The following is a 16,347-nucleotide window of genomic DNA, read 5'->3' as shown; positions in this document are numbered from 1 at the left end:
TGTTTGTTCATTTATATTCATTGATTATTCTTATGTATGTTATTGGTTCTCTTTATTGTTTTCTTCTTGTGTTATATTCTTAGGCTTTAGGTTTCTGTTACTTTGCCTTGCCCCTGTGTCCCACGTGTCATGTCTAGTCACTCTTGTTTCCATGTTCCCCAATTTCTCCCCAGTCAGTCATGTCTCTGTGTCAACTCTGTGTCTTTGTAAAAGTCTCTTGTTTGCTGTTTTACTTTGATAGTCATGTGTGCTATGTTAGTGTTTTCATGTCTGTGAAGGTTCTCAGTCATCTAGGTCATCGTAGTCTAAGGAGTTTGGAAAGAAAGCGTCTGGACTTGAAGTTGCTTGAAGATGTTTCACCTTCTCGGATGAAAAGAATTTAAACTTTGCTTGAACGTCTTCAAGCAACTTAAAGAAGTCCAGACGTTTTCTTTCTAAGCTCCTTAGACTATGTTAGTGTTTTCAGTTTTCCTTCCCCATGGTCTTGTTGTTTGTGATTTCTCGCAGCTGTGCTCTCATCCTGTGTCTTATTCCCTCATTTATCCCTCTGTGTATTTAAGCCCATTGTCTTCCTCTGTTTGCTGTTGGGTTGTCTGTGTATCATCCATGACAATTAAATTAAATAGCAAATGCAACTACAATTTCAATGAGATTCATTCCTGGCATTCTACTGCGGTGGCTGAAAGTAGACAAAATTTTCTTTTTGAGAGTCATTCGGCTGGGCAGGGGGTATAACACATCTGCAATGCAGCAACATCTGCTCTCTGGGCCTGTGTGAGAGTGTTATCTCAATGGCGGGAATGAGGATGTTGGAATTTGGCATCTCAGGCACCAACTCATCTCTTTCCTTAACCGGGCTCACCAGAGATTGGTTTCAGCCTCTCTCCATGCTTTAAGGAGGTTGAGTTGATAAATCTGACTGGCCCCTCCCCTGTCTGACCATATCTCTTCATAGTCAACACCAATGTTCTCACCGTGTGACCATGAACGGTCCTTACCACTTGGCAAGTAATTTCGAGCTAGAAGAAGGGAGTAAGACAAGCACTTTATGTCCCTGTTAAAATACAATTACATTTTATCAAATATCACTAAGCAGTCCTTACCTTTAAATACAGCCTGGTTTCTTTCTCTTTCTTTCTATATCGCTGAGTGAAGTTAGCTCTCATTCTTTCTCTTCCTGTGAAATACAGCAAGTGGAGCTTTAGCTAGCAACACACTGTGACACAGTTAGTGTTTGTTGAGGTGATAGAAATGCTGCATTTGAAATTACCTGACACAACATTTTACTCCCTTTTATGTTCACTCCTTTTTTTCTGAAGTACCGCAAATTATGGGCACGTGGGGTTGTTCTGGTGTTGTGCTAAAAATAAATAAATCAAAACTACGGTACATGGTTTGCTCTTTCATCTCTTTTTATGCGACATCCTCTACTGATTAAAACGCGACTGCCTTTCATGTGCCACTGTTTAGGCTCAAATCTCATTGTTTGAAGGCCTGCAGTGACGTGAAATATTAACTTCTCCCAAATGCGTTAAACCCAAAGTAACGAGTTTGTTTTGAAAATATACGGAGTGGAAACTACAGATATTTGTTTAAAAATGTAGGGAGTAAAAATTAAGTACAGCAAGGAAGTTTTTTTTTTAAACTTTTTTACTTCCTACCTGTGGAGCCAATTAAGCTAAATTTAAGAAGCGCATGTCTGTGTATACTTAAAAGCTCTTATAGTTATTTTCACTTTGTAGACAAATTAAAGCACAGAAATGAAAAACACGATACATTAGAGCATGACATACTTTGACCTGAGGTGGCGCTGCAGCGTGAAAGAGCCTGAACGTCAACCGGAAGAAGACGAGAATAAACTCCGTATAAACAACATGGCGTCTCCCTGTGAGGTGTCATGCCGAGCAGATGTCAGAGTTGAGTTCAAGCAAAGTTGACTCTTTCGGTGATTACAGTTTGTCCGGGCGGGCTGTGCGTCTTATTTCATCCGCAGACACGTCGTTGGATGAGGAACAGCTCATGTTGGCATCAGTGGCAGTCAGGATGGCAGCATCTTCCAGAGGGAAGGTCAGGTCGCTGGTCTCTCTGAGCAGGACGCTGTCCACCAACAAGCCCGGTTCCACGGCTGGAGATTACCCATCTCCGGCTGAAGCCCCCGCTTCTCCCCCGAACAGCGAGCCAGCCGCGGCGCCTCAGCGGAGACCCAAAAAAGACCCCAGCGGCTGCTCCGTGCTCCTCTTCCCCGGTCAGGGCAGCCAGTTTGTGGGCATGGGCAGAGGACTTTTGAAATACCCCAACGTTAAAGAAATGTTCACCGTAGCCCAGAAGATCCTGGGTTACGACCTGCTGTCTCTGTGTCTGGAGGGCCCCGAGGACGAGCTGCAGAAAACGGTTCACTGTCAGCCGGCGGTGTTTGTCACCTCCCTGGCTGCTGTAGAGAGACTCAACCAAGAAAACCCCAAAGTAAGTGCCAGATAAATGTCTGGAAAAAGGACAATAACTGCAGGTCCTGCCTTCTTAAATGTGGCCATTTTATCTTTAAAAAAAAAAAAAAAAAAAAATACTGCTACAGTAATATTAATTTATATTTAAAATGTGCGGACATTATGTATGAAGGTGTGGATGAATGATGCTTGTTGTAAGAAAGCATTTTGAGTGCCCATTAGAAGAGCATCTTTCAAATGCAAAGTTTCTCATTTTAACTTTAATTACTGCACCTGATTAAGGCGATAGAGTAAATAAGGCTTCCAACAGTGGTTATTTCTTGTTATCACATCTTGTTTTTATTGTTTTTATCAGTAGATTGTTGTTTCACTCCCACCAAAAACATCACCGTAAATAATCTTCTGATTCTGAATGGCCATTTAAAAAATAAACAAATTGTTCTGAGTTAATTTCAGTTACGGATGTATCAGTGACGTAAATGATATATCGGTCATAATCGGGAGGCTGTTACATTTTTATTTTTATTTATTTTTTTGACTTGTTTCCTGCTGTACACAGGCCATTGAGATGTGTGTCGCTGCTGCGGGTTTCAGTGTCGGAGAATTTGCTGCTCTTGTCTTTTCTGGGGCGATGAACTTTGCAGAAGGTAGAAAGATTTCTTTTTTGGGTTTTTTTGTGCATTTGTAAAAGGTGTTTTAATCACAACTTTGGTTAATATTCTGTATTTACTCCTTATGCATCTTCTAGCTTTGTATGCAGTGAAGGTGCGAGCGGAGACTATGCAGAAGGCCTCAGAACTGGTTCCCAGTGGGATGCTGTCAGTCATTGGTAGACCTCAGGCTCAGTATAATTATGCCTGTCTGCAGGCAAAAGAGCACTGCAAGAGTCTGGGGATGGAGAATCCTGTGTGCTCTGTGGCCAACTACCTGTTTCCAGATGGCAGGGTTATTGCAGGGCACCAGCAGGTAATGCATTCATATATTCTTGCTGCTTTAATATACCGTGAATCTATTGTGTTCTCTTTTCTGTCTTCTCTCAACCATCAAAAAAGTTGTTAGAGCTGCTCTTGTCATTTCTGCTGTCTTCTTTGACTTCTCAGGCTCTGGATTTCCTCCAGGAAAACTCTCGGCGCCTAAAGTTCATGCGGACCAAAACTCTGCCAGTCAGTGGTGCGTTCCATACTGAGCTGATGGCATCGGCTACTGAACCCCTCACAGAGGTGCTCCGGCAGGTGGAGGTCAGTCAGCCACTTTATCCAAAAGGGATTAACATATTTTCTGAAACATGCATTCAATTACTCTGTAAAGCTACACCAGTCCTCATTTTTTTAAGATAACCCATCCTATTCAGTCTGACTCGGAAAGTTAAATGGAAAGTACACCCAAGATTTTACATCTGGTCCTTAGCAGGTCTTAAAATTAAGTAAATACAAGCACATATGAGCTGCAAAACAACATATAACACAGTGTCATTTATTTAATTAAAAAATAAGCCTAAATAAGCAACACTGTAAAGAAGATTTGGCCATGTTAGGGACTGATAAAGTCAGGGTCCATGTGTTGTTCATCTGACATTGTATTTAAATCATTTTTGAGCCTCCTAACCACAAGTTCCATGTGCGATTTCCTATTCGTCCCCTTCCCGTCCAGGTGCGACGTCCTGAGATCAGCGTCTACTCCAACGTAGATGGAAAACGTTACATGAACGAGAGCCACGTGCGCAGGCAGCTGGTTAAGCAGCTGGTGTCACCCGTGAAATGGGAGCAGACCCTGCACGAGATCTACGAGAGGACGCAAGGACAGCATTTCCCACACACCTATGAGGTCGGACCTGGAAGGCAGCTGGGCGCCACGCTTCAGAAGTGCAACAGGAAGGCATACCAAACGTACGCCCATGTGGAAGTCACCACATATGAAGACTGATAAAGCTCCTGTGGTTGCTTCTTGTCTTTATACAAGTGTGTAATTAAAGATTTTTGTAAAAAAAAATTTAAATTTACAATGTTGTCACATTTTTGTCATTAAGAAGTTTATTTGGCGTCACATGAAAAAGCAGTTTCAAATCTTGAACAGAAAGTCCAGCTCCCTTCATTGTACACTAAGCAATGCTACATATCATTTGAAAAAATGTTGGCCTCTTAAACCAGTAAGAAACAAATCTGGATACAAAAGACTGCAAGCCAGCAACAGTCCAGTCAACATGTTTTCTGACATGAATCAACATGTCACTGCTACAATAAACTGGCCAACTCCTTAGGCAAGGCTAGATTTCCTTTAAACAATTTACTCCCAACTAATTTTACATTATACTTTTTTTTTTCTTCTCTTTTGAGAGAAGAGGTTGTCGTCCTCACTTTCAACTTCAATACCGCTCAATAAAAGTTATTAAAAAAAAAAGGAAAAGTCAAAGTAAACAGCAAGAGAAAACAGCAGTAATTCTCACTCGATAGCAAACATATTTTGACAAACATGGCTGAGAAGACCTGCTCGTGGCCCCCTTAAGCTTTCTGCTCCGTCCATAGTGCACTGAAAATGGTCACCATAGCCACCAGTGCCGCAGTAACAAGTGCTCCTCTGTTCCACCCAGTGCAGGTTACTGGGTTAAAGTTGGATGCCTGTAAAATGAGACATAATGAGAAAAAGTGGGCTGTTTTGGATAGATGTACCAAATTATATTTAATATAACACGACCACACAACAGTCAAGAATGCAACAAAGCAAGACGGCTCAAATCCACCGGGACGCTATGTTCTCTCTGTAGTGTTAGTTTGCATTACCATGTGCAAACTAACATGTGCAAGTCCAAACACATGCATGTTGGGTTAATTGGTGATTGTAAATGTAAACTGGCTGTGTGTGAATAGTTCTCTGTTAGCCCTATGATAAGCTGGAGACTTGTCCAGGCTGTACCACACCTCTCACTCTAGGGCAGCTGGGATGGACTCCAGCACCCTGTAGACCCTGATTTTGATAACCACTTAATTAAATCGATGGATGGATTATTTTGATGGTTCTGTAATCTGACCAGATTTTATGTAACTCGGGTTATTTGAAGGTAGTATGAGAAAACAACAAAAAAATGACAGTAGTTAGAACCATAGTCTGGATTAATTTGATTGGCTGAGTGCTGATCATGTGATTTTACGTGCCACCATACCAGCAAGTGCACACACACAATAGCTTAATTGTCGTTTTATGCCTATACCTACATTTTACCTATGATTTTTGCACTACTGTTTATTATATGATGTTAAAATAGCTGAATTATTTTAAATTATAAGTTGAAAAGTAGCTCCTAATTAATTAATCATTTTTCAGTAAAATAGGTTTTATGAGTTGAACTGTTCAAATGACTATTTTGGCTCTATTATTTTTATTTTGTTATGTTTAAATTGAGTTTCTCCTTGTTTTATGTATAGGTTCTTATCTAAAAAATCATATTTATATTGGGGTTCAAATTGAGAAAGTAGTTCACAGATGGGATCCACTTTAAAATCTTTGGTTCTTTATTAAACTGTCTGCCTATTAGACGTATTTGCAGGTTATGCATCTGTTGACAAATTTTAACTAAATAAATAACTGTCAGTATTTTAATCTGGATAATCCACGTGTGGAAAACAGAGGAAATTATCAGTTAATATCAGGTATAAGTGGGATAATGATGTTAGGGATAAATCTACTGCAAGCTACTTGCTTCACATATTTGGTTTGGCAGATTTTTTTTTAACACTGGACGACTTTGCTGACACAACCTCCAAAGGAATTAAACCAGGAAGCTTTGCTTGTTTGGCACATGTGTAAACCTCTACACTTTGGAGTCATTGGATAAACCCGCTGCTGTAAACGGAAAGATATCCCTTTTCCTTGGAATACAAAGCCTTAATGCAAACACTAAGAGCAATGGACCTTTGTGCATACGTATAATGCAGAGATGCGTTAAAGAGAAGAGTTACCCAAGCTGTCAAGGCCTCAACTCTGAGGATCCCCTGCCCAGGTGCAGTGCTCACTAACCAGGTCTTCATTGCAGCAGACAAACCCCGAAAAGTTCCTAACTGATTGTGAATATCCCTATGAGGAAGCAGTGAGAAGTTAGAACCAATCACACAAATGTAATAGTTTGATAAGTGAAATAAAATAAGGGGAAATTTTTTTTTTTTTTACCTATAGATGGTCCGAGTCAGTGCCTGGGCAGGTCTCAGGAGGTTTAAGGGAGTCGGAAGCTGGTTTGGCATTCTGCTGGCATACTCTCGGTCTAGCTGGTCACCGATTAGAGCCAACTGGCGGCCACAGGCCCGTGCAACCCTGTCACTGATCCTGAGGGAGGAAAAGACAGATGTGTTTAGAATCCGTCATAAATATGGGAAACTCAATAAAAATCTCTTTTTTATAAAGTTGTTTTTGCCCGAGGCACAAGCTGCCCGAGCTGTGTGTTTGCTTTTGGTATTAATAGTCGAACTGGGGCAAGGGCGGCACTATACAGTACCTCAGGGTGCCAGGGTCCACCTCACTAGGTCCAGCCTGGAGGGCGATGACACGACTTGAGCGTGTTGTTTGTTCCACCATTTTGTTTTCTGAGAACATATATGCAAATTGTTCATATCGTGCAGCAGACTGCTAAGAACATCAACAGGACAGACAATGGCTCCACAGCCTGAAAGTGTCTGTGTGTTATCTTTGCTCAGGCTCCCAACGGTCAATAACAGGCTGTGTAAATACTGGCTCATGTGACCAGGATAGGTGTGGACTGGGTTACTAGGCTGAAAGAAAAAAACAGCTCCAGAGATAACATCATCTCTTGGCTCAAGTCCAACCTTTGTGCTGTACTTTCTTTTTAAACTGCAGCAAAAATGCATTGCAATGCTTTCATGTTTACGACCAACTTACGACAACTCAAGACGTAACACTTTACATTCAATTTGCCTTTTTCACAGAATTTTTTGTTTTTGTCTTAAAGTCCAGTTTAAAACGGGTTTATAATCTCTCAGGTACACCTGTCCTGAGATCAGTTCCTGTTGCACCTGCAATCCTGCCATTTAATGCAAATGCTGAATTTCCATAACTCAAATTAACCAAACTGCCATTTTACTCTCACAGAGAAGGATAGAAAAACACCACGGGGTCAGAAGAATCAGATCACAAGCTTTAAATACTATAAATCTTGACAAATCAAGAACTGTTTTCCCCTGGATTTAATTGCAACGTCTTTATTTTTACAAACCAGCAAACTGAAGCCTTAAACGTGGAAACATAAACACCACCATTAAAACGACAGGCAGCCATCAAGTAGACGCCATATTGCCACAACAAAGTGCGGAGTCATTGCTCTCAGCAAACAAAGGTCGTTTTGAAGATCACACATATTGAATTAGATAAACAACAAACAGGTATTAAACCATTTAAAGACTTAAATTAGTGTATTGTATCATGTTTGAGCAGTATAATATTAGATATTAGTCGAGTATGAATATCCCAACCCTGACAAGTAAACAGGTGCACACTCTCGTTCTCTCTCTCTCTCTCTCTCTCTCTCACACACACACACACACACACACACACACACACACACACACACACACAAAAGGAAATTAAAAAATACCTTTTTATGTAGATTAAGTGGACGCCGCCCTGTGATAAAAGCAAACAAATTAAAAATAAACATTGTAATGTTACAAATTGCTGGAAAATACTGAATAAAAGCATAATTTCGAAGTGTTTTCTTCCTCTACTTACAGCAGCGCCCTTTAATCTCGACGCTCTCAGGTAACTGCTGCCGCTAATGACAGGACACACCTTTATCTGTCACCGCTGGGGCTTCCGCCGACAGTGAACACCAGGGGGCCACCTGTAAGATGCTTTCTGGTAATGTTTGCAGGGTTATTATTAATAACCACAGCTTAAAATTACTCTGCGAGGTGCGCGGTTGGGCTGGGGTAGGCTCCAGGCTGGGTTATTTACAGGTCCAAGAGGGTTTCTGAAGTCCGGAATGGAAACCAAGCTCACAGAGGAGCAACTTCTAGGAAAGAGGACAAGGTGACGTTAGCGAGGTAGGACAGGTGAAGTTCAAGCAGACAAACACGAAGCTTAAACTGGATGACTGCACTGAGCCTGTCCTACTGGCATCTACCTGGAAATCCACATTCCAGCCATAATCCCTTTTCTTTCGTTTTAAAACTAATTTAATTATTTTAATTAGTTATAAATTAATTTAATGCTATTGTTACACTAATTCTGTCTACATGTGTGATGTTATTAGTCATACAGTTTCAGGTATTTTCTTTTTTTTCCTTCGTGTCTTGTGTAGCAGGTTGCATATTACTAAACCTACACTTTCTCATACGTTACAGTAAGAGCATGCCTGTGTTGCCTGTCTGGTGAGCCACAGTCAAACAGGCAAAAGCTGTGTATTATTGGCATAAAGTTAGGTCTGTTATATGCAACTTTCTCATCTCTGAAATGGGGTGGTGATGGGTTTGTGGTGATCACGATTCGTAGAAAAAGATTTATAATCTATGAACGGAGCTACTGATTCCACTTTTTGCTGAAAACAAGTAAGCAGCTGACAGCTGAATGAATATCAGCAGTTTTGAAGTCCTGAATTTTTAAATCGGACATGTAATTGAGTCAAACACATCAAAATGGTTGTCTTTTATGCTTATATTTCATATAAGCCATTTAATGACATTACATCCTGCTGGACAAAACTCATCTCACAATCCTGTAACAGCTAGCTGCCTAGTAGGTAAGTCAAATACCAATATTACTATAATTTTTAACAGTATTACTATAACTAATGTTGTTACAATATTATTAGTATTAGCATACCTTTTTGTCATCTTTTTGTACCTAAAACCTGAAACGCATTGAACACGTAGCATTTAAAAACGGGTATTGCTAAACGAATATGTGTTAAAGTATATCATCATTAGGAGAGTATTTATATGTGAATAAACAATTGTTCGTATTTGATTATTACAAATGAAACCTGTGTGAACTTCATGACGCAGATCAACTTCATATGGAATTTGAATTTGGTGTAATCAGTCAATATGCTTTGTATCAAAGCTTCAGGCTGCTGTGGTGTAATGTTGTTGGGGATGTTTTCTTGGCACGCTTTGGGGCCCTAACTGATTATCATTTAAAACCACAACCTACCTGTTTACTGTTGCTGACCATGTCCAGCCCTTTATGACCGAAGTGTACCCATCTTCTCATGGTTGCTTCCAGCAGGATAATGCACCATGTCACCAAAACTAATAATAATAATAATCTCAAACTGACCTCCACAGTCACATGATTTCAAGCCGGTAGTGCACCTTTGGGTTATGCAACCGACACATCGTCAGGCAATGATGCTACTATATCAGGAAAGTTTCCAATACCTTACTGAATTTATGTCATAAAGAAGCTCTGAAATTGATAAGTGGCCAACTCTGTACTAGCAAAGTGTACCTAATGAAGTGGCTTTAGGGATTGTTTTACAATGACCACGATGCGGTGCTTGTCTGTTAACTCGGACCTTATTATCTTGAATGAAGAAACAAACTAATGCTTACTATTCACGAATATATACAAGGTAGTAAATAACTGATGTTTCATTTTTCTGGAAGGACGCGATGCATTGTTGCCAACCACAGTCCAACACTGACCTCTCCTGGTGCTCTCTTGTAGCACGCCACACAATGACATCACTGCGTCCTCGGTTGCTAGGTAATTCTTCCGGAAGGACCAAGCCCGTAACGACGTCCTTTAGTAGTTTTGAGACCTTTCCTTCTTTAAACGTGTCGCTAAATTTTTTTTAACGTACTTTAACTAATCTGTGTACATGTAATTACATTTACATAACAAAGACTTTTATTGTGAAGAGGAGTTTGACTGTGCTGGGCGTTTTCGTCTCTGTCCAGCTTCACGTCGCCGGGATCATTAAAAAGCAGCTTGTTGGCGATAAAAAAACAGCTAGCATGGAGGTAGCTTTCAGTCGCTAGCTGCTTCTGCTGATGGTGTGTTTCGCTGTGAGTTTAGCTCAGGGACAGTTTGTGGGTATTGCATCACTGACCGGATGATGTCCGCCCAGCCTCTGCGGCAGCATCAGCAGCCCGGGGAGGATTCAGCAGCTTGCTAACAGAGCCAGCCCGGCTAGCTGATGCTGATGACTGGCTGTTTCCTGGCATTGACTTTCAGGTAGTTCACTGGTGCAAAATGCTTTAGTTTCTTGTAAAAGAATGCAATTTTTCAAATATATGTCTATGCATTGGTCCTGTCTGTCTGCGGTGCTTTTCTATGTGTTTACCTGTTGTTGTTTTTTGTACTCCACCCTAGTGGGAGGCACCATGTCCGGTAAGGTTAAGTGGGTGACAGATATTGAGAAATCAGTGCTTATCAACAACTTTGAGAAAAGGGAATGGATTCAAGTTACAGAAAACGACGACTGGAATTTCTACTGGTAGGTTTTTGTATCTACAGCACACCTGCACCTGTCCTGCTTGGATAAATACATGCAATTGACACATACACAGGCACATAAGTTCTTCCTGCTTATATGATGCAATTACAAGTAAAGGTCCTGCATTAAAAATCATACTTATAAAGTATTCATATGATTAATCTTGACCTCAGTAGCGTGTTTAGATTTAAGCAAGGGCGTGCTTTAACTGGTTTACAAGAGATATTGTTACGTAGGGTTAGGGTAGGATTATGTAGGGTTAATAAAAAGTATAGTCATGGTAATCTTAAAAATAAAAAGAATAAAGTATAAAATGGTAAGTATTTGTATAGCGCTTTACTAGTCCCTAAGGACCCCAAAGCACTTTACACAACCAGTCATCCACCCATTCACACACCGGTGATGGTAAGCTACATTGTAGCCACAGCCACCCTGGGGCGCACTGACAGAGGCGAGGCTGCTGGACACTGGCGCCACCGGGTCCTCTGACCACCACCAGTAGGCAACGGGTGAAGTGTCTTGCCAAGACTGTCTAAGCCGGGGCTCGAACCGGCAACCTGCCAATTACAAGGCGAACTGAAGGTCTAAAAGTGGAAGAAATGGATCATCGTTATGGGTGCTGAAGAAGATGTTGCCTTCTTACAACTTAGCTGGGTACAGACACTTAGGACAGTATATGATTTGTTTAATTAAATAACATGGATCCTCAACTAGACAGTTTTGTTTGTAAGACTAAAAAACTGAAATTTAGGATCTAGGTTGGCAAATTAGATGCATATTTAGTGTGAAAATATCAATTCATATATTTATTAGTGTGATACTCAATTTACCAAGTGTATTTTGATCAGGTTATTTGTACCCACATGCAGGATGAGCATTCAGACCATAAGGAATGTGTTCAGCGTGGACACCGGTTACCGCCTGTCAGATGACCAGATGGTTAACCACTTTCCCAACCATTATGAGCTGACAAGGAAAGACCTGATGATCAAGAACATCAAACGCTATCGCAAGGAGCTGGAGAAAGAAAGCAGTCCGTTAGCGGAGAAAGACGAGAATGGAAAATACATTTATCTGGGTACATGACTTGCTCTTATTTCGCCTCACAAAACTCAAAGAGGCACGCTGTTTTCTTCAATGAAACTGCTTTTTCTCTTTGTGCAGATTTCGTCCCGGTGACGTTCATGCTTCCTGCTGATTATAACCTCTTTGTGGAGGAGTTTCGTAAGAATCCGTCCAGCACCTGGATAATGAAGCCCTGCGGGAAGGCCCAGGGGAAAGGCATCTTCCTCATTAACAAGCTGTCCCAGATTAAAAAGTGGTCGAGAGACAGCCGCACCTCAACGTGAGTTATCGTGTGACCTATACAGACAGAAGCAGCAAGAAATATTGTGAGAAATTAGCATATCTCTAAATTTCACATTACAAAAAGCCTCTATATAACTGTTCCCCTCTTGTTTTGTCAGATAGTCTCATCTAAGAAAGCTACAAAAGTTCTTTCTGGATTTGAACACATGCAAAATCTGTTTTATAGACAATTTCTTTCCTGGTAAATCTAAAATTGTTTGGTCACAGGCTGTCGTGTGCTGATGCCTGGCTGTGTCTTTGCCCCAGGTTTGTAGCAGCATCTAGTGGCAAGGAAGCTTATGTCATCTCTCTGTACATTGACAACCCTCTGCTGATAGGGGGGAAGAAGTTTGACCTGCGTCTTTATGTCCTGGTGACCACATATCGACCCCTGAAATGCTACATGTAAGCCTGTGATACTGTTGATGTGTTTTTTGATCATGTCGAAAACATCAGTATATAGGAGATGTTAAGAGGATTTTTTCCTGTTTTGTTAGAGGTTATTCTCAAACGTGCACACAAAAAACTATTGTTTAATGGTCTCTCTCTCTGGCGTTCGACTTTCAGGTACAAGCTAGGCTTCTGCCGGTTCTGCACAGTGAAGTACACACCCAGCACCAGCGAACTGGACAACATGTTTGTGCACCTCACTAACGTGGCCATCCAGAAACATGGGGTAGGTCTGGTGGGGTTCACAGGAAGTAGTATAAAGCTTTTGTGTTAGCAACAGGGGACTTTCTGTTTCTCCGTCTCTTGCTAGATCCTCATTGACCTGTAAATGTTCACATTTTATCCAAATCCACAGTCACGGTTTATAATGCAGGGTTTCTGTTTGAAAATGCAACGTTTCAACACTTTCAGGAAATGTCACTACTTGGAAAATTGGTAGCTTGCCCATTGTTGAGAATAGTCTGAATTCTGCACATATAGCACATCTATGCACCTGCCTCACCACATTACAGGCAGTCCCTAACATGGCACAGAGTCAGGCCACTTTTAGCTTTCTGGGAGCTGGAGCTCAAACAGTTACTGCTGTATCACATTGTGTTGGAGGGATTCAGCACAGGCCTCTTTAAACTCAGGAAACTGTTTAAGAAAAAGATGTGCAATTTCAGCAGGACATCTCAGTTTTTCTACAAGATAAGAGATGTTGCTGTAGTAAATGTCAGCACACTTCTTAGAGGCTAAATTGTAAGAAATGCATGTCAAAAGTTTCAGAAAAAAGTTCTGGTAGCTCACTGCTCATACTATCCTGTAATTATGAAACAAAAAACTTATGTTAATTCACAGAATTTTTTTTTCTTACTGTGGATCTATCATAAAAAACAGGACTTTCTATAGTGAAAGAGGAACTTTTCTGTCATTTAATTGTTTATCTCAATTACTTTAGTGTAGAATAAATGACCATAAAAGACCATAAAACTAGGAAAAGCAGTAAAACTCATGAAAATAAAACAACATTTATGCCCTACTTCATATTTTCCAAAGCTGTCCAGTGGGCCGAATTGGAGTTTGTGTGAGCTGGTTCAGGCCCCCGGGCCTTATGTTTGACACCTCTGCTTTAAATAAACTTCCTGTTTACACAGAATAGTTGAAACTGTACTCTTGCCAAAACTGAGTGAGAAAACTCAATGACATGATCTGATCGAGAATGATTTAACATAACTTTATGAAATAGTCCCTGGTTACAGATATTTGTGATTCTTGTAATGTGGTAATTTGTAACTCAAGTTACCACAATCATCAAGATCAACCTTCACTTTCTGTATTTCTATGTCCAACCTTTATGTCATAAACAGAGTTAATAGTTGAGTGACCGTTAGCACTTGCAGCATAAACAGTGTCAGTTGTACACTTGTCCTAAATACTTTGCTTTTACTGATTCCCCGATTGACCAAGTACCCTCGGCTAGTCCGGGTTTGTGACAGCAGCTTCCTGTTGCCGAGCAAGTTCCTGATACTCAAGATAAGAAACATTTTGCATAACTTAACGCAAAAACATAACACCTCTGACTTTTGTGCAGCTCCAGACTTTGCCTGCCCCTAGCCCTCAGTGGCACGGTGGTTGTATTCTGACTTCTAATCCTGCCTCAGAAGGGTGGCTGGATTCTGACTCATAAGAAGAAGGGAAGAGGGAATGAGGCACCTATTAATAGTCTCTGATCTGTTAACATCTTTTACTGTGCTGAATAACTATATATTTATATGTATAACTTCTTATTTATAGGGACACTCACTGAGCATTTTCAAGTCTAAAAAGTGATATGTGCGTATTTTGTAAAATAAATTGATACAATCATGATTAATTTCTACTTAGACTCTTTACCTTTGATGCAGGATGACTACAACCATGTCCATGGAGGGAAGTGGACGGTCAGTAACCTCCGTTTGTACTTAGAGAGCACCAGAGGAAAGGAGGTGACAAACAGATTGTTTGACCAGATCCACTGGATCGTGGTGCAGTCACTGAAGGCTGTAGCTGTAAGTTGATGTGATGTTAGTTTTGTTTGTTTTTTTAAATAATATATTAAGAAGGTGTGTTCCTAATGCATATGATGTTTCACTCATAGGTGACTCTATTAGGTAAACCTTGATAAGGTCAGGTTGGGCCCCCTTTTGCCTTGAGAACTTCCTTAATTCTTTGTGGCATAGATTTGTCAAGCTGTTGGAAACAGATTTTGAGATTTTGCTTCATATTGACGTTCTAGCAACAAACTGTTCCTGCAGATCAAACCAACAACCATGCCATGTTCAAAGGCACTTCCTCATGCTAATGCTCAGTTTGGACTTCAGCAGGTCATCTTGACCCTGCGTTTATGCCTAAATGCATTGAGTTGCTGATTTGAGTTAACACAAAAATCCGAACAGCTGGACCTAATAAAATGTCCTGTGAATGTATTGTTACCTACCACCATATATTCTGCAGATCCTTTTTCAGTTTTCAGGCAACACCAGGAAGTTTAATGGTTTTTTTTTTCTTATTACAGTTTTCACATGAAGAGTGCTGTTAAAGTAAACATATTGTCTGTACATTTTCACCAGTGTATATTATAAGATTATGATGCATATAAATTTAGTTCTTTAATTTCGCTCTGCAGTAACTTTTTGGCAACTTGGAGGGTTACAGTTCTCACGTAGCTTATCATCACCCTTAGATGTTGTTAGCTAACAGTTCCTAATTTAAACATCTGACAGAAGCTGTTTTCAAGCCACAGCGTTCTCTCTGTATAAAGGTTAATGTCTGATTTGTAACTGCTTAAGCTCAAACATTTTGAAACACACTGTTGCAAAGCCACCTGGTTGTGGTGATGGCTTTTTTGTTTTTAGAACAACAGCACAATCAGCCTAATGCACACTTCCTCTTTCTGCTAAGTGATTGGACTTGCTTCCTGTCTAAAGCCTCCATACCCGGGCCACTTTGTGTGCCTATAGTTATGACTGATTATTTTTTAACATCCTTCGTTGATGAATCGCTCTGTGCTGCATCAATAAGTTTCCACATAAAAGAATCACTCTTGAGAAGATCCCTCATGCTAAATCACTCTCTGCTTTTCTGTCTCACAGCCTGTGATGAACAATGACAAGCACTGTTTTGAGTGTTACGGGTATGACATCATTATTGATGACAAGTTGAAGCCATGGCTTATTGAGGTAAGAAGTTTAAAAAAGGAATAACAATTTAAAAAAGTGTTTTTCTTTACTTATTTTTCTTTCTTTTTGGGCATATTTGAGTCCTTGATTACTTATCGGGGTTGCACAGTAACACCATGTTCCTTTCCTTAGATTGTGGAGTAAATTTGAATGCCCTTGAGGTATGTTTAGATGTGTATTCAAATGTGTGCTGAAGGTCTGCTTTTAACTCATGCAATGCTGCTGACAAGCACTGCTCAAAGGAGAGGGAACTGAGAATTGCCATGCAATACATTCTTTTGTTGTCACGGTATGAGACTTGCATATTTTGACAGCTGTACAATGTGTTGCTAGGTTTTGAGGCTAGGTCTGAGCTATTTCTGTTCACAGACACCATTCTGCTCTATTTTGGGCAAAAAAAAGTTGGTTGAAGGGCACAAAGGCTCCTCAGTGAGCAACTTGTGCCACAAACCTACTCAAGACCACG

At 40.5% G+C, this 16,347-nt stretch overlaps 3 protein-coding genes across 4 annotated transcripts in view; 2 read left to right on the top strand and 1 right to left on the bottom strand.

The window, feature by feature from the left end:
• Window positions 1-1,827: 1,827 nt before the first annotated feature.
• Window positions 1,828-4,442, top strand: mcat (malonyl CoA:ACP acyltransferase (mitochondrial)). Its single transcript, XM_084909317.1, has 5 exons — window positions 1,828-2,463; window positions 3,004-3,091; window positions 3,193-3,410; window positions 3,545-3,682; window positions 4,095-4,442. Exons 1-5 carry the CDS (start codon window positions 1,909-1,911, stop codon window positions 4,365-4,367), a joined length of 1,272 nt encoding a protein of 423 aa, XP_084765443.1. The 5' UTR covers window positions 1,828-1,908; the 3' UTR covers window positions 4,368-4,442.
• A 2-nt stretch (window positions 4,443-4,444) lies between these two features.
• bik (BCL2 interacting killer) lies at window positions 4,445-8,354 on the bottom strand. 2 transcript variants are annotated; one of them, XM_084909319.1, is made up of 6 exons: window positions 8,175-8,354; window positions 8,041-8,069; window positions 6,928-7,015; window positions 6,606-6,758; window positions 6,398-6,512; window positions 4,445-5,059 (listed from the first exon to the last, which is right to left on the bottom strand). In XM_084909319.1, the coding sequence occupies exons 3-6, from the start codon at window positions 7,005-7,007 to the stop codon at window positions 4,943-4,945; spliced, it is 465 nt and encodes a 154-aa protein (XP_084765445.1). In that variant the 5' UTR covers window positions 7,008-7,015; window positions 8,041-8,069; window positions 8,175-8,354; the 3' UTR covers window positions 4,445-4,942. The 2 variants fall into 2 exon arrangements, with proteins under 2 accessions (XP_084765445.1, XP_084765444.1); XM_084909318.1 differs by lacking the exons at window positions 8,041-8,069; window positions 8,175-8,354 and having other exon boundaries at window positions 6,928-8,015.
• A 1,767-nt stretch (window positions 8,355-10,121) lies between these two features.
• Window positions 10,122-16,347, top strand: part of ttll1 (tubulin tyrosine ligase-like family, member 1) — a 29,415-nt gene continuing 23,189 nt past the window's right edge. Inside the window, exons 1-8 of the mRNA XM_084909316.1 lie at window positions 10,122-10,622; window positions 10,761-10,884; window positions 11,754-11,962; window positions 12,049-12,229; window positions 12,499-12,636; window positions 12,799-12,907; window positions 14,568-14,711; window positions 15,795-15,881. Coding sequence (XP_084765442.1) covers window positions 10,772-10,884; window positions 11,754-11,962; window positions 12,049-12,229; window positions 12,499-12,636; window positions 12,799-12,907; window positions 14,568-14,711; window positions 15,795-15,881 — 981 coding nt within the window. The 5' untranslated portion in view covers window positions 10,122-10,622; window positions 10,761-10,771. The remainder of the gene's footprint in view (window positions 10,623-10,760; window positions 10,885-11,753; window positions 11,963-12,048; window positions 12,230-12,498; window positions 12,637-12,798; window positions 12,908-14,567; window positions 14,712-15,794; window positions 15,882-16,347) is intronic.

Source organism: Perissodus microlepis, chromosome 17, assembly GCF_051167445.1.
Source record: "Perissodus microlepis isolate ML-2025 ecotype Zambia chromosome 17, ASM5116744v1, whole genome shotgun sequence".
Taxonomy (NCBI): Eukaryota; Metazoa; Chordata; class Actinopteri; order Cichliformes; family Cichlidae; genus Perissodus; species Perissodus microlepis.
Note: the sequence above shows the minus strand (reverse complement) of the source record. Positions and strands in the feature narration are given on the sequence as shown.

Bases quoted from the DNA above. Each gene is read 5' to 3' on its own strand.
- bik (XM_084909318.1), bottom strand. From the start codon at position 7,025: ATGTTCTCAGAAAACAAAATGGTGGAACAAACAACACGCTCAAGTCGT. The intron at 6,759-6,927 runs GTACTGTATAGT...TTCCTCCCTCAG, and splicing joins GTGGACCCTGGCACCCTGAG to GATCAGTGACAGGGTTGCAC. The intron at 5,060-6,397 runs GTAACTCTTCTC...CTCATTTTACAG, and splicing joins TTGAGGCCTTGACAGCTTGG to GCATCCAACTTTAACCCAGT.
- mcat (XM_084909317.1), top strand. From the start codon at position 1,909: ATGTCAGAGTTGAGTTCAAGCAAAGTTGACTCTTTCGGTGATTACAGT. The intron at 3,411-3,544 runs GTAATGCATTCA...TTGACTTCTCAG, and splicing joins TTATTGCAGGGCACCAGCAG to GCTCTGGATTTCCTCCAGGA. The intron at 3,683-4,094 runs GTCAGTCAGCCA...CTTCCCGTCCAG, and splicing joins AGGTGCTCCGGCAGGTGGAG to GTGCGACGTCCTGAGATCAG.